Source organism: Medicago truncatula, chromosome 2 (assembly GCF_003473485.1).
Source record: "Medicago truncatula cultivar Jemalong A17 chromosome 2, MtrunA17r5.0-ANR, whole genome shotgun sequence".
Taxonomy (NCBI): domain Eukaryota; kingdom Viridiplantae; phylum Streptophyta; class Magnoliopsida; order Fabales; family Fabaceae; genus Medicago; species Medicago truncatula.
In genome coordinates this window covers 32,711,474-32,725,959 of record NC_053043.1, presented here as the reverse complement: position 1 = coordinate 32,725,959, position 14,486 = coordinate 32,711,474, and the positions used below count along the sequence as shown (strand labels likewise).

At 34.0% G+C, this 14,486-nt stretch overlaps 2 protein-coding genes across 2 annotated transcripts; both read left to right on the top strand.

Annotated features, from left to right (window-relative positions):
- The first annotated feature begins 1,124 nt into the window (after positions 1–1,124).
- LOC11440747 (transcription factor MYB61) lies at positions 1,125–3,209 on the top strand. The gene is made up of 3 exons (XM_003595909.3): positions 1,125–1,281; positions 1,942–2,071; positions 2,437–3,209. Exons 1-3 carry the CDS (start codon positions 1,152–1,154, stop codon positions 3,116–3,118), a joined length of 942 nt encoding a protein of 313 aa, XP_003595957.1. The 5' UTR covers positions 1,125–1,151; the 3' UTR covers positions 3,119–3,209.
- Positions 3,210–11,065: 7,856 nt separating this feature from the next.
- LOC11446010 (uncharacterized protein DDB_G0290301) lies at positions 11,066–13,660 on the top strand. Its single transcript, XM_003595908.2, has one exon. It carries the CDS (start codon positions 11,066–11,068, stop codon positions 13,658–13,660), a length of 2,595 nt encoding a protein of 864 aa, XP_003595956.2.
- The last annotated feature ends 826 nt before the right edge of the window (positions 13,661–14,486 follow it).

The window sequence follows — 14,486 nt, the reverse complement described above, 5'->3', positions numbered from 1 at the left end:
AAAAAGGCAGAAGTAGTTAAATGTTTGCTTGATATAACATACTTTTTTTTATTACTTTTTAATTAGAAAACTAACAAATGTTTTTTTACCAACAGAAAATCAACATATTATCATCGCATTTTAATTTTTCTGTTTTCACTATTTGTATAGAAGACAAATAAATAAGAATATGCCTTCAAAAAAAATAATATAACATGTTTTGTTAAATAATATATATATATATATATATATATATATATATATATATATATATATATATATATATTTTACTTTAAATTATAAAATTGCCACGCTTTTTTTATTTCAAAAGATCTATAAAGAAAACATGGTAAACAAAAGTACTTTTCACAAGTCTATATAACAGAAAGCAAATAGGAAATAAAAAATCAAGTAAAACAGTGTGTCATTTTTTAAAATCTAAAACGAAAAATATATGAAAATAAAAATATAAAATGTTTCTCACCAACCATAAAATTCATTCTATTGTTTTTATTTTATCAAAAAATAATTATGTAATTGTAAAACATGATTTACTCTTCAATAATTAATATCTGACTTTATCACAAAAATTTGCTTATGTTAAAAAATAATAGAGTTTAACTTATATACTTTATTTTATGTTCAACTTAGTTGGCATTATACTTTACGAAGAGAAATGTTGCAAAAGCTTAATGACTCATAGTAATAATTTCACCATGGACTATACTCTGGAAAACAAATAGTAGAAAACTTAAAAGGGGACAACGTCCCTTGAAAGAGTCAAAACCCAATTAAGTTACACTACATTGATTGATTATAAGAATGAACATAGATTTTCTAAATTATGCATTGAACACTTTTCCAAGACAAACCTTTTTTTGTCAAAAAATAAGACAACTCTTTTTTCTCCTTTCATGTTTGATTAAATTCCTAAACGAATTTGATAGTGAGAGTAAATTAAGCTCATCATTTCATTCATTCATCAGAGGATTCTTGCACTTGTCAATTAGTCTTTTAATCTGGTCCCACCAATACATATGTAGAGTGTGACACTAGATTTTGGAGGTGGGACCCATAGACTTTCTTGTCATTACAATTTCTAAGGTGTCTATTTAAATGATGTGCTCAAAAAAACATATATTCTAAATTCTCTCATAAGGCTATTTGGAGAAATGGGCCATCATTGTTGCAGCAAGCAGAAGATCAAAAGAGGATTATGGTCTCCTGAAGAAGATGATAAGCTTATTACATATATTACTACTCATGGACATAAAAGCTGGAGTTCTGTTCCAAAATTTGCAGGTATACATTTCTTTCTTCTATACTTGTGAATTATTATTGTGCTTGTTTTAAAGTGTGTTTGAAGACTTTTATAAGTATAAGTATGTGTGTGTTGAAACCATGATTTGTCTCGGGACAACTACTTTTAATGCGGTTGATCTTCTCACATCTTTACTCGTAAAGGTAAGAGTTAGACGTATTGGTGGTTAAAATCGTGTTACGTTTTGTTTAATTTTGATTACCACACTTGAAGATTGAATCCTTTGATGTGTTTAAATGCAGTTTCCTAAGTTTTTCTTCTATTGCTGCGTTTGCAGTGATTTTTTTGTGTAACATACTTTGACTCTTTGTTTCTCCAGGACTCCTTTTCAAAAAAAAAAAATGTGGTTGATATTGTAGTTGCAGAAACCTCAAAATGCTTTATATTGCGGCCATAATTACAGTTGTGCATCACAATTGTGTGTTGCGTATGTGTCGGCCGAGATGTCATGATTTTTATTGTTTATGCAAACAGCTTGTGGTTATGACTGAGGCTGCATTTGACTGTAATTCTTTGAAATATCAAGAATCATATGCAATTGTGATTTCAAACCTCAAATTAATTTATAGGCATTTTTCTTTTAGTTTTCTTAGTGTGTATAGCAAACAAAATATGATGCTAGTGTGGTTTGCTATATACAGGCCTGCAAAGATGTGGAAAGAGTTGCAGATTAAGATGGACAAACTATTTGAGACCAGATCTAAAAAGAGGCTCCTTCACTGCTGAAGAAGAACAGATCATAATTGACATACATAGAATTCTTGGAAACAGGTAAAGTGTAATAATAAAACTGAACAACCAATTTGATTTCCCAAAATTTGGGTGGGACCCGATTCAGTCTTAGACAAAAATTATTTCTAAAATTAGTCCTTGATATTTTTCTATAGGGAACAAATTCTTCTATTAATTCATTAAAATAGAGCGACTAATTTGTGTTTGTATGAAAATATCAAGGACCAATTTAGGTATTATTTTTGTCATAGACTTTGGGTCACAGAGAAAATTATGAGAGATCAAATAAAATATTATCCTAATAATAGTTACAAGTACAAAAAGATGAGAGAGGAAAATATTTGTAATAGTATAATATGAGTGCTTGTAAATTCATGAATGCATGCATTATTTGTCTGCTGCAGATGGGCCCAAATAGCAAAGCACCTTCCTGGTAGAACTGATAATGAAGTGAAGAATTTTTGGAACTCTTGCATTAAAAAGAAGCTTATTTCTCAAGGCTTAGATCCACAAACTCACAATTTACTTTCTTCTTCTCATCCTAAGAGAAACAACTCAAATTATAAAAGTTCCAATTCCATTTTCATTCTTAGTTCACAAATGCCACCAAATACTAATTATCTCATTGAAACAACAAATCAAACCTTTCCTTCACTACCTAAACCTCTACAAAATAATATTCTTCAAACTCCTACAAGTGTTTCCCCTAACCAATATCAAGCATCTTTCAATGTAATTTCAAATCAACTCAGTGTTCCCGAGCATGAACTGCCTCGAATATTAACTGAGAACATATCAAACATTTGTTCTACTTCCTGCAATGAGAATAGCATATGGGTTTCAAGAGTTGATGATTGTAGAGGTTCAATGTTAGAAGAAGGAACACAAGCTCATGTGGAGCAAGAAAAGGAGAAGATTTGTGAGAAGGGAATGGATGAAAAAGAAGTTAATGAGAAAGAAGATATTGAAATGAATGGTTGTTTTGAGAATTCTAACTTTGATTTTGGGTTGTTGGAGAGTGTACTTAACTCTGAGTTTATATCTCATGATCTAGACTATATGGATCAACTTGCATGGAACTTTTAAGCCATGATCTAATTCTGGTTTCTATTTTTATTTTTTTTGTGAACTTTTTGGTTTCTATCATTAATGTATATTTATCAGTGAGTTTCCTAAATATTAAGATGTGCTAAACACACACACACACACACACACACACACACACATATTACATTTCAAATTTATAAACATCTTCTAGAAGGTATTAGGTTTAGGACAAGCTCCCTTGAAAATGAAATATAAGAAAAAAATTGAAATCTTAATATTGGTTTAATTCATTCAAGAAAATTATTGTAACTTCTCCTAAACTAGCATTACTTGGATGAAGTAAAATAAAATTTGTATATAAAAAAAGAATTTGTTTTTGACAAATTAAAGAAAAGAACTTGGAGTCATTAGAACAAAAAAAAATATTTCTTTTTGAAAGCATTGAGCCAAGGCTTTTTTTTTTGTTGACGATATCCGAAATAAAATGTACTCATATTTTTCTTTTAGGAGACATTGTACTTATTTTCTATCATTTCCCCTCCTTTATATTTACCTGACTTTAAGACGGACACTCTGTGCTCATCTGTTCGTTTTTTATTGTACTAATACGTATAAATTACGAACATTAGTTTTCATGAAATTTTGATTAAATAATTTTGATTTTGATTAAAGTTATTGTTGAGGCAAAATCCCTAATTTATTTTAAAGATAACAAACCTTGATGATTAAGGAATTAATGGACTTTGATTAATTTGTTGGTATTTAACTTGTGCTCTTGAGTGGTTAACTAAGACAGGAACAAGTGTAAATTTATACCAAGATACAAAGAATCAAAAGACATAAAGACTTAAGAACTCAGTCAGAGTTCAGAAAGTTAAAAAGAGTTCAGAAGGTTGGACAGAGTTCAGAAGGTTGTTCATGATGAACATCAAGAACCAAGCCCAGAAACTCATGAACTAAATGAAGAACATGCAAGGTTCACGTGACTTAAATGAAAGCCCAGAAAAGTACATGACTGAGATCAATCAAGGAATAAAAGCATTTATTTGATTAAAGTCAAAAAGGGCATCTTCAATGTTCATTTAAGACTATGAACAATTGAAGTACAAAACATTAGGAATATTCCATTAAGAATATCATCCTAGATGTTTTCCATGCTGCACTTCATAGATGTTTCACTATTAGGATTTGATTACATTAATTACAAGTCTTACAAATCATCCTAAGTAAAACAAAAGAAACATTCTGAAGTCCCCTGAGTTCAGAATGTTCGTTCCTGCTCCATGCTTTTTCTGACGTGAACAGTACAGCAGTTGGAAAGCAAGAGGCAAAGTCAAAAGCAAGATCAGATCTGATTCATCAAGATCTCGACACATAAGGGAGTTGGTACTGTACAAAGTAAACCAAATCCCCTAAAGCATGGAAGTGAAGTGACAGCACCACTTTATGATATCCTGCACGCGTTCCAAGACAGATTTCAAAGAAGATCTGCTACAGGAACATTCTGAAGTATGTCCAAGAACAATCTTCAAGTATAACCCAGAAATTCATGATACATTCATCTGCAAAAACCCAGATGCATATCTGGCCGTTCATCCACATGAACTCAGATGAAGATCATGAAGAACACAACAACATTCTGAAGTATTCAACAACATTCTGAAGTATTCGAACAACATTCTGAAGTATCTCAGTTTGCCCAGAATTTCAAGTTAAAGTTGGTGGGTCCCAGAACACGTGGCATAAGACCAGTGGTCACTCTCCAACGGCTACAAAGGCTCAAGAACTCTATAAATAGAGATCAAGACCGCATCATACAACACACCTTTGCAAAGCATACAAGAAAACAACACAAGAGTGTTTAAAGCTTTAGCAAAAATATTGATCATCACAAAGATTCCAAGAAGTCTTCAAAAGTGTAAATCAATATCTCTCTTATCTTTTCAAAGATAAATTTCAACCTCCATTCTTCTCTTGTCTGATCTATATCATTCAACCTCCATACAAATTGTAAAGAAAGTCTCATCTAGCTTTAGGGGTACTAAAGTGTTAGTTTGAGAAGAAAGGTGTAAAGTCTAAGTGGGTAACTTAGCAAGAAAGGTGTAAGCCTGCTGAGGCTAAGAGAATACAGTTGTTGTAATTGTTCAGGTGAACAAGGTTGTAAGGTGCAGGATTTGAGAAGTTATCTCAAGCATCATAGTGGAAAATCTCACAAGATTGTGAGGAGTGGACTAACCCACATTGGGTGAACCACTATAAATTTCTGTGTGTTCTTCTTCTCTTCTCTTTACTATTTACTTACAGTAAACACAACACACACAAACACATTTAATTATTCAAATTGTGTTTACACTAATACTTCAGAACGTTCTGAAGTCTGTCTGTTAACTTAACCATTCCAAGTTATCAACTTGAGAATAACTTTTAAGTGGCAGGATTAATTTTTAAAGGGTCACAATTCAAACCCCCCCTTCCTTGTGACTATTTTATCTACTTCAATTGGTATCAGAGCCTGGTTCTAAGGGTTTGAACACTTAAACAAGTGTTAGAGAAAAGATTCAGGAAGTATGTCTAAAGTCAAATACATAGCTGAAGGAGGATCATCAAACAGACCACCACTTTTTGATGGCTCAAACTACTACTTCTGGAAAGGCAAGATGGAACTCTTTCTCAGATCTCAAGACAATGACATGTGGACAGTAATCACAGATGGAGACTTTGTTCCACTAACCAAAGAAGGGATCATCAAAGTTAAGAGTGCATGGTCAACAGATGAAAAGGCTCAGGTATTGCTAAACTCTAAAGCTAGACTCTTTCTATCATGTGCACTAACCATGGAAGAAAGTGAAAGAGTTGATGAATGCAAAAATGCTAAAGAGGTATGGGATACCTTGAAAGTACATCATGAAGGTACATCTCATGTCAAAGAGACCAGAATTGACATTGGAGTCAGAAAGTTTGAAGTCTTTGAAATGAGTGAAAATGAAACCATTGATGAGATGTATGCCAGATTTACTACAATAGTAAATGAAATGAGATCTCTTGGAAAAGCATATTCCACTCATGAGAGAATCAGAAAAATATTGAGATGTCTTCCAAGTATGTGGAGACCTATGGTCACTGCAATCACTCAGGCCAAAGATTTGAAATCTATGAACCTGGAAGATCTCATTGGTTCACTGAGAGCTCATGAAGTTGTACTTCAAGGAGACAAACCAGTAAAGAAAGTAAAGTCACTTGCCTTGAAAGCCTCTCAGCAAACCTCATCAGTAACTGAAGATGATGTGCAAGAAACACAAGAAATAGAAGAAGTTCATGAAGAAGAAGCTGAAGATGAACTAGCACTAATCTCAAAAAGGATACAAAGAATGATGATGAGAAGAAATCAAATCAGGAAGAAATTTCCCAACACAAGCAACAACAACAGAACTGAAACTGACAAAAGTCAGGTCACTTGTTTTGGCTGCAACAAAACTGGACACTACAAAAGTGAGTGTCCTGACATTAAAAAGGTGCAAAGAAAACCACCTTTCAAGAAGAAAGCTATGATCACCTGGGATGACATGGAAGAAACAGAATCACAAGAAGATGAGGAAGCCAACTTAAGTTTGATGGCTCAAACAGATGATGAAGAAGAGGTAATTGTCTACAAAACTCATCCTTTATATAAAGACCTTGAAAGTAAACTTGATAGCCTTTTATATGATTCAAACTTCTTAACTAATAGATGTCAGTCATTAATCAAGGAACTTTCTGAACTAAAAATAGAAAAGGAAAAACTTCAAAATAAATATGATGAATCTAGAAAAACCATACAGACTTTACAGGACTCTCATTTTAAAATGTCTGAACAACAAAGAGAATTAAACAAAAGGCAAAAGAACATTTATTCCAAACCTTCTGAGGTACAAAAGGAAAACATTCTTTTGAAAAATGAAGTTGAGAAACTGAAAAATGATCTCACATGCTTCATAAAGTCTACAGAAACATTTCAAAATATTTTGGGATCTCAAAGCAAAAGTGCTGAGAAATCTGGTTTAGGATTCAAAGATCCAAACAAGAATCTCATTAAAAACTTTGTACCTCAAAAGGCTGAAATGAAGTTACAATGTTCTTACTGTGATAGATTAGGACATGATGTATCTGTATGTTATCATAAGAAGAAGTTTATTAGAAAAAATAAGATTAATCTTAGTTCAGAACGTTCTCATCTTAATAGATCAGAAAGTTCACAAAAGGCTGAGATGGCTAAGATGATATGTTCCTGCTGTAACAAATCTGATCATACAAGACAGAAAGTTACATTCAGAAAAGATCTCTTAGAAGAACTAACCCTCAAGGACCCAACATTACATGGGTACCTAAAGTTTTTGTCTTGTCAAATGTAGGTCTTGCCTCAAGGTGCAAGAACAAAGCCATGGTACTTGGATAGTGGTTGTTCTAGACACATGACAGGTGACAGGAATTGTTTTCTAACCTTTGAAAAGAAGGATGGAGGACTTGTGACATTTGGAAACAATGACAAAGGTAAAATCAGAGGAAAAGGTACTATAGGTAAATTTAACTCTGCTAAGATAGAAAATGTTCAGTATGTAGAAGGTTTGAAACACAATCTACTTAGCATAAGTCAATTGTGTGATAGTGGATTTGAAGTTATATTTAAACCTAACATATGTGAAATAAGACAAACCTCCTCTAACAAACTTTTCTTTTCTGGATCAAGGAAAAAGAACTTATATGTTCTAGATCTAAATGATATGCCAGCTGAATCATGTTTTATTTCTCTTGAAAAAGATAAATGGATTTGGCACAAAAGAGCTGGTCATATAAGTATGAAAACCATTGCTAAACTTTCTCAACTTGATCTAGTTAGAGGTTTGCCAAAGATTAGCTTTGAAAAGGACAAGATCTGTGAAGCTTGTGTTAAAGGAAAACAAGTCAAAAGTAGTTTCAAAACAATTGAATTTATTTCAACTCAGAAACCTTTGGAACTTCTTCACATTGATCTCTTTGGTCCAGTTCAAACTGCAAGTCTAACTGGCAAAAGATATGGTTTTGTTATTGTTGATGACTTTTCCAGATTTACATGGGTTCTATTTTTAAAACATAAAGATGAATCTTTTGAAGCATTTCAAAACTTCTGTATAAGAGTTCAAAATGAAAAAAGCTCAAATATCATAACAGTTAGGAGTGATCATGGAGGTGAATTTGAAAATGCATCTTTCAAAACATTCTTTGATGAAAAGGGTATTAAACATAATTTTTCTTGTGCAAGAACTCCACAACAAAATGGAGTTGTTGAAAGAAAAAATAGAACTTTACAAGAAATGGCTAGAACCATGTTAAATGAATCAAATGTTGAAGATTATTTTTGGGCAGAAGCCATTAACACATCTTGCTACATTTTGAATAGAGTTTCAATAAGAAAGGTTCTTAATAAAACCCCATATGAACTCTGGAAAAATATCAAACCTAGCATATCTTATTTTCACATATTTGGATGCTATTGCTACATTCTGAACAATAAAGAAAAATTGGGTAAGTTTGATCCTAAATCAGATAAAGCTATCTTTTTAGGATACTCTACAACTTCCAAAGGTTATAGAGTATACAATCTAAAAACCCAGACAGTTGAAATCAGTATGCATGTCATATTTGATGAATATGATGAACATTCTCAACTCAAAGAGAGTGAAGAAACTGAAGAACCAGTACTTCAGAATGTTTCAAATCAAGACACTGTAAATACAGTAGATAAGGAAGATGATCAGAATAATCAAGATCCATCACTTCAGAGTCCTCCTAGAAGTTGGAGAATGGTAGGAGATCATCCTGCAGAACAAATCATTGGAAGCACAACTGATGGTATAAGAACCAGATTGTCCTTTCAAGATAACAACATGGCAATGATTTCTCAATTGGAACCTAAGTCAATCAATGAAGCCATCATTGATGACTCATGGATTGAAGCCATGAAGGAAGAACTTTCTCAGTTTGAAAGAAACAAAGTTTGGAATTTAGTTCCAAATAATCAAAGCAAAACCATCATTGGAACAAGATGGGTTTTCAGGAACAAGCTTGATGAAGAAGGTAAGGTTGTCAGAAACAAAGCAAGGCTAGTAGCTCAAGGTTACAATCAACAAGAAGGTATTGACTATGATGAGACTTTTGCACCAGTAGCAAGGTTAGAAGCCATTAGAATACTTCTTGCGTATGCTGCACATAAAAGTATTAAACTTTTTCAAATGGATGTGAAAAGTGCATTTCTAAATGGTTTTCTAAATGAAGAAGTTTATGTAAGTCAACCTCCTGGCTTCATAAATAAAGAGAACCCAAATCATGTTTTTAAACTAACTAAAGCACTTTATGGTCTTAAGCAAGCTCCTAGAGCTTGGTATGATAGACTTAGCACATTCTTGATTGAAAATGGTTTTTCAAGAGGAAAAATAGATACCACACTTTTTAGAAAAACTCATAACTCAGACTTACTGATTGTCCAAGTTTATGTAGATGATATTATTTTTGGTGCTACAAAAATAAAAATGTGTGAAGACTTTTCCAATCTCATGCAAAGTGAATTTGAGATGAGCATGATGGGTGAACTTGGTTTTTTCCTTGGATTACAAATCAAGCAACATCCAAATGGAATTTTTATAAGTCAAGAAAAGTATGTCAAAGACATCCTTAAGAAATACAAAATGAATGAGGCAAAAATCATGGTCACCCCCATGCATCCATCTTCAAGTTTAGATAGGGATGAGAGTGGAAAATCTATTTCTGAAAAAGAATATAGAGGCATGATAGGATCATTATTGTATTTAACTGCTAGCAGACCTGACATAGTGTTTGCAGTAGGTTTATGTGCTAGATTTCAAACTTGTGCAAAAGAATCCCACTTAACTGCAGTTAAAAGGATTTTTAGATATCTAGTAGGTACTACTGATCTTGGCCTTTGGTATAGAAAAGGTTCTAGTTTTGATCTTGTAGCTTATTGTGATGCTGATTACGCTGGAGACAAAGTTGAGAGGAAGAGTACAAGTGGCACCTGTCAATTCTTGGGACAAGCATTGATTGGATGGTCTTGCAGAAAGCAAAACACCATTGCACTCTCCACAACTGAAGCTGAGTATGTATCTGCAGCAAATTGTTGCTCTCAAGTCTTATGGATCAGAAATCAAATGGAAGATTATTCACTAAGGTACACAAATGTTCCTATTATGTGTGATAACACAAGTGCTATAAATCTTTCTAAAAATCCAATTCAGCATTCTAGGTCTAAACACATTGAAATTAAACATCATTTCATTAGAGACCATGTTCAGAAAAAGGATATTGCATTAAGCTTTGTTGATACAGAAAATCAATTAGCTGACATTTTTACAAAACCATTGGTTGAGGATAGATTCAATTTTATTAAAGAAAAATTGTTAATCATGAAAAATCCCAACAAAAGTTGATTACTGAAGCACTAAGGGCCATAAACCAACCCCCTTGATGCTATCTGATTCTTATCAGAAAGTTCAAACAAAGTTCAGAATGTTTGCAAAAGTTCAGAATGTTCACACAAGTTCAGAATGTTCGCATCTGATAAAAATGTTCAGAACTGTCCTTTTGAACAATTTAAATAATTCATTTTTAAAATGATTATTTAAAAGTAATCCTTCCATATCTCTAAGCATTTAATGCTGTCTCAAAAAGAAGTTTTAAGCCTGGATAATAACTACTAGACAGTGAAAACTGTCCAAACCATCTCTTCATCTTCCCTCTTCAACGGCTACTTTACTTTCTCTTTCCATCTTTACAGTTTTTATTTTCTTTCCCCATAAAACTGTCTCCAACTACTCACTTCTCTTTCCCACTCTCTCACGTCTTCTCTATAACACTAATCATCACTCTCTACTAAACCTCTCACACTTCTAATTTCACTTTATCTCTTTTCTCTCTCCATTTTTTTTTCAAAACTCTGTTTTTGCTTAAGGTTCTTCAATGGCACGAACCAAAACAACTTGTCCACCATCTGAAGATGATTCAACACCCATTGATCAATCTGAATCATCATTCCAAACCGCTGTTGATGAATCAAACTCATCCCCTCTGAACGAAACTCCTGTTCATACCGTACTCCCTGATGAAATTATCCCAATCACCAAAACCACTAAACCATCCAATCCAAAGAAAGCTATCAAACCTAAGGCAACAAGAAAATCCTCAAGACTTAGGTCTGGATCCTCAACTTCCAAAACCAAAACAATTTCTCATATTGACCTCACAGACTCATTAGAAAAAGATGATGGTGATGAAACTCTCTCTGAGTTCATAAAAACTTCAAAGGCTGAGTCTAAGAAGAAGAAAGGAAAGACTCAAGTGATTGAAACCCCTCCTGCATCTGAAACTTCTGAGAAGGACTCATCAGAAGAGGAAGAAGAGAAAGAAACAACTCCACCCAAGAAGCATGGCAAGGGAAAAGATGTCAAACTTATTGCATCTTTAAGGAAAGCTGAGAAGGAAGCTAAACAATCTCAGAGACCAGTGAGCAAAGCAAAATACTTTGACTTTGCAGATCTAAAGAAGAAAAACTGGAATCTACGAGAATACACTGATTCTCAGGATTGGTCTTGTTTTGTGTCACTTCAAGATCTCACCTTTGAGAATCTGGTGAGAGAGTTCTACAGCTCAATGAAAATCAAAGAAAAGAAGAAAGAAAAGATCCTCATCTCCACTGTCAAAGGCGTTGAAATCAAAATCACCAAGGATTTTCTTTCAAAAGCTTTAAGAATTCCAAATGAAGGTAATGAACTTTTCTTTCCTTCCTGGTTTCATGAGATGAAAGTCAGTCGTAACAAACTCATAGTTGAGTACACCAAACCTGACCTCCCTTTCAATTCCACAAATCTGAAAGATGTTCCTAAAATCCTTCACAATATGATTAGACACACTCTGCTTCCTAGAAGTGGCACTTTTGAAGTAGTCACTGATACAGATTTGTGTATCATGTATCATATGATCACAAAGAAAAGGTTGAACCTCTGTTACATCATTCTTCAACACATGACTGATTCATGTTTGAACCCCAAACAATCAAATGCTGCCCTTGCTTATGGTATGCATATCACTTCCATACTAAGATCTGCTAAGGTTAATCTTGAAGGAGAAGACGGTGATTACTCCTTCATGAGATTCACATCAAAAACTCTAGCTCAACTCCACATAACCACCTCCAGCATGCCTACTCCTGTGTCTTCTCAAACAACTAGCTCTGTCAAAAGACACTCAGTTCAGAATGTTAAGAAGCCAAGTAAGAAGAGAAAGCTTGAAAAAGTCAGGAATCTTTCAAGCATTCAAAGACAAGAGGAAGAAAACTCTCCTGAAAAAGAAGAGTCTGATGATGAAATGGCTGATTCCCCACCAAAGGATGGTGAACCCTCTGATATAAATCTTTTCCAAGATATTGCTGAAAATGCAAAGGAAATCCTTCAGCAAAATGCAGAAGATCAGAATGTTGAAGAGTCTGAGAAAGAAGAAGATGTTGCTGGTCAAGACAAGATGCAAGAAGAAGAAGAAGATGTCTCTCAGGAAACAGAAGAAGAACCAACTCAAGATGAACCCCAAGTTGCTGCAATCTCTGAAGAGGAACTTCAGAATGTTGACTCAACTGCTGCTGCTGAAGTTCAGAATGTTGATACTCCTCCTACTGAACAACTTCAGAAAGTTAATGAAGTTGAAGAAAATACTGAGCAAACTGCTCAAGAAGTTGCTTATGCTGTGGAAGAAGGATCTCAGGAAAATGATCAAGACATGCAAGATGTGGCTGAAATTCTTGTCTCTCAAAGAATGAGTGATGGACATGATGAAATGGAGCCTCAAGAGTTTGAGCAAGCTGAAAATCAAACTGGCTTTGATCTAAATGTGGAAGATCCAAGCTCAGATGTGAATGTGTACCAAGATGCACAGCCTGAAAACAATGAGGAAGTGCTTCAGGAAGCTCACGAAATGATTCAGGAACTTCAAGAAAATCCTGCAATCACAGTTCAGAATGTTCAGACAAATGCATCTGCTGAACCTAGCTTGCCTCAAGAGAATGAGATGTCAGCTGATCCTATTCCTCAAGCATCAGGATCACTTCCCTCTGATGAAGTTCACCTCATGGCTCAACAAACCCCTCAAAATCAAAATCTGAATTTCTCCACTTCTACCATGGAATCAGAAGTTGGAAAATTCTTTGTTTCTCCTCTGCTCACTCCAAGTGTATTGCCTTCTCCAATCACAAACAAAACCACTAGCAAGCTGCCTAACATTCCTGACCTTTTTGAATCTCTGGATACGTTTGTTACCAAAGATGGTCCTTCTAAGGACAAGGTTGAAACATCTGCTCCTGCTCCCTCCACCAAAATATCCAAAGCTGAGAAAATGGCTGCCAGGGCACTTAGGGTCTCCACCAAAACTCATAAGATTGCCTGCGTGCTAGCTAAGTGGACCATTGATGTTCATGCTCCTGGTCTGGCTCTTGACCCTCCTATTTTTGAAGATCCTAGTGTATTTGACTCTGAGCCCTCCTCTGACTCTGGGGATTCCACCCCTTAGTTCTCTGTGTCTTGTACCTCCTTATCTTTTTGCAGATGACAAAAAGGGGAGAAGCTTTAGGATAATTATGTCTTTAAGTTTCTAGGTTTAGGCCCTAAGTAGGTCAGTGATCAAATCTTGTTGGAGAAGTTCTTAAAACTTCATTCCTTTTTTTTTGCTTGATCACATATGCATTTATAATTCCTTTTTTGTTTTTGAACCATATAAGTCATGTACTTGTACTGAATGTTTTAACAATCAATGAATGAAAATGAATTTGGTTCAAATGTGCATGTTTTATTTATGCCTTGAATTATAAAAGTGAGGGGGAGCTTTATAAAGCTTTTAAAAAAAAACTCACTGCATGAATTATAAAAATGAGGGGGAGCATAAAAATATATTTTTAGCTCTGAAACTTCTCATATATATAATCAAAAATCCATAATCCTAAATCATAGGTTTGTCATCATCAAAAAGGGGGAGATTGTTGAGGCAAAATCCCTAATTTATTTTAAAGATAACAAACCTTGATGATTAAGGAATTAATGGACTTTGATTAATTTGTTGGTATTTAACTTGTGCTCTTGAGTGGTTAACTAAGACAGGAACAAGTGTAAATTTATACCAAGATACAAAGAATCAAAAGACATAAAGACTTAAGAACTCAGTCAGAGTTCAGAAAGTTAAAAAGAGTTCAGAAGGTTGGACAGAGTTCAGAAGGTTGTTCATGATGAACATCAAGAACCAAGCCCAGAAACTCATGAACTAAATGAAGAACATGCAAGGTTCACGTGACTTAAATGAAAGCCCAGAAAAGTACATGACTGAGATCAATCAAGGAATAAAA

Bases quoted from the DNA above. Each gene is read 5' to 3' on its own strand.
- LOC11440747 (XM_003595909.3), top strand. From the start codon at position 1,152: ATGGGCCATCATTGTTGCAGCAAGCAGAAGATCAAAAGAGGATTATGG. The intron at 1,282-1,941 runs GTATACATTTCT...TGCTATATACAG, and splicing joins TTCTGTTCCAAAATTTGCAG to GCCTGCAAAGATGTGGAAAG. The intron at 2,072-2,436 runs GTAAAGTGTAAT...TGTCTGCTGCAG, and splicing joins CATAGAATTCTTGGAAACAG to ATGGGCCCAAATAGCAAAGC.
- LOC11446010 (XM_003595908.2), top strand. From the start codon at position 11,066: ATGGCACGAACCAAAACAACTTGTCCACCATCTGAAGATGATTCAACA.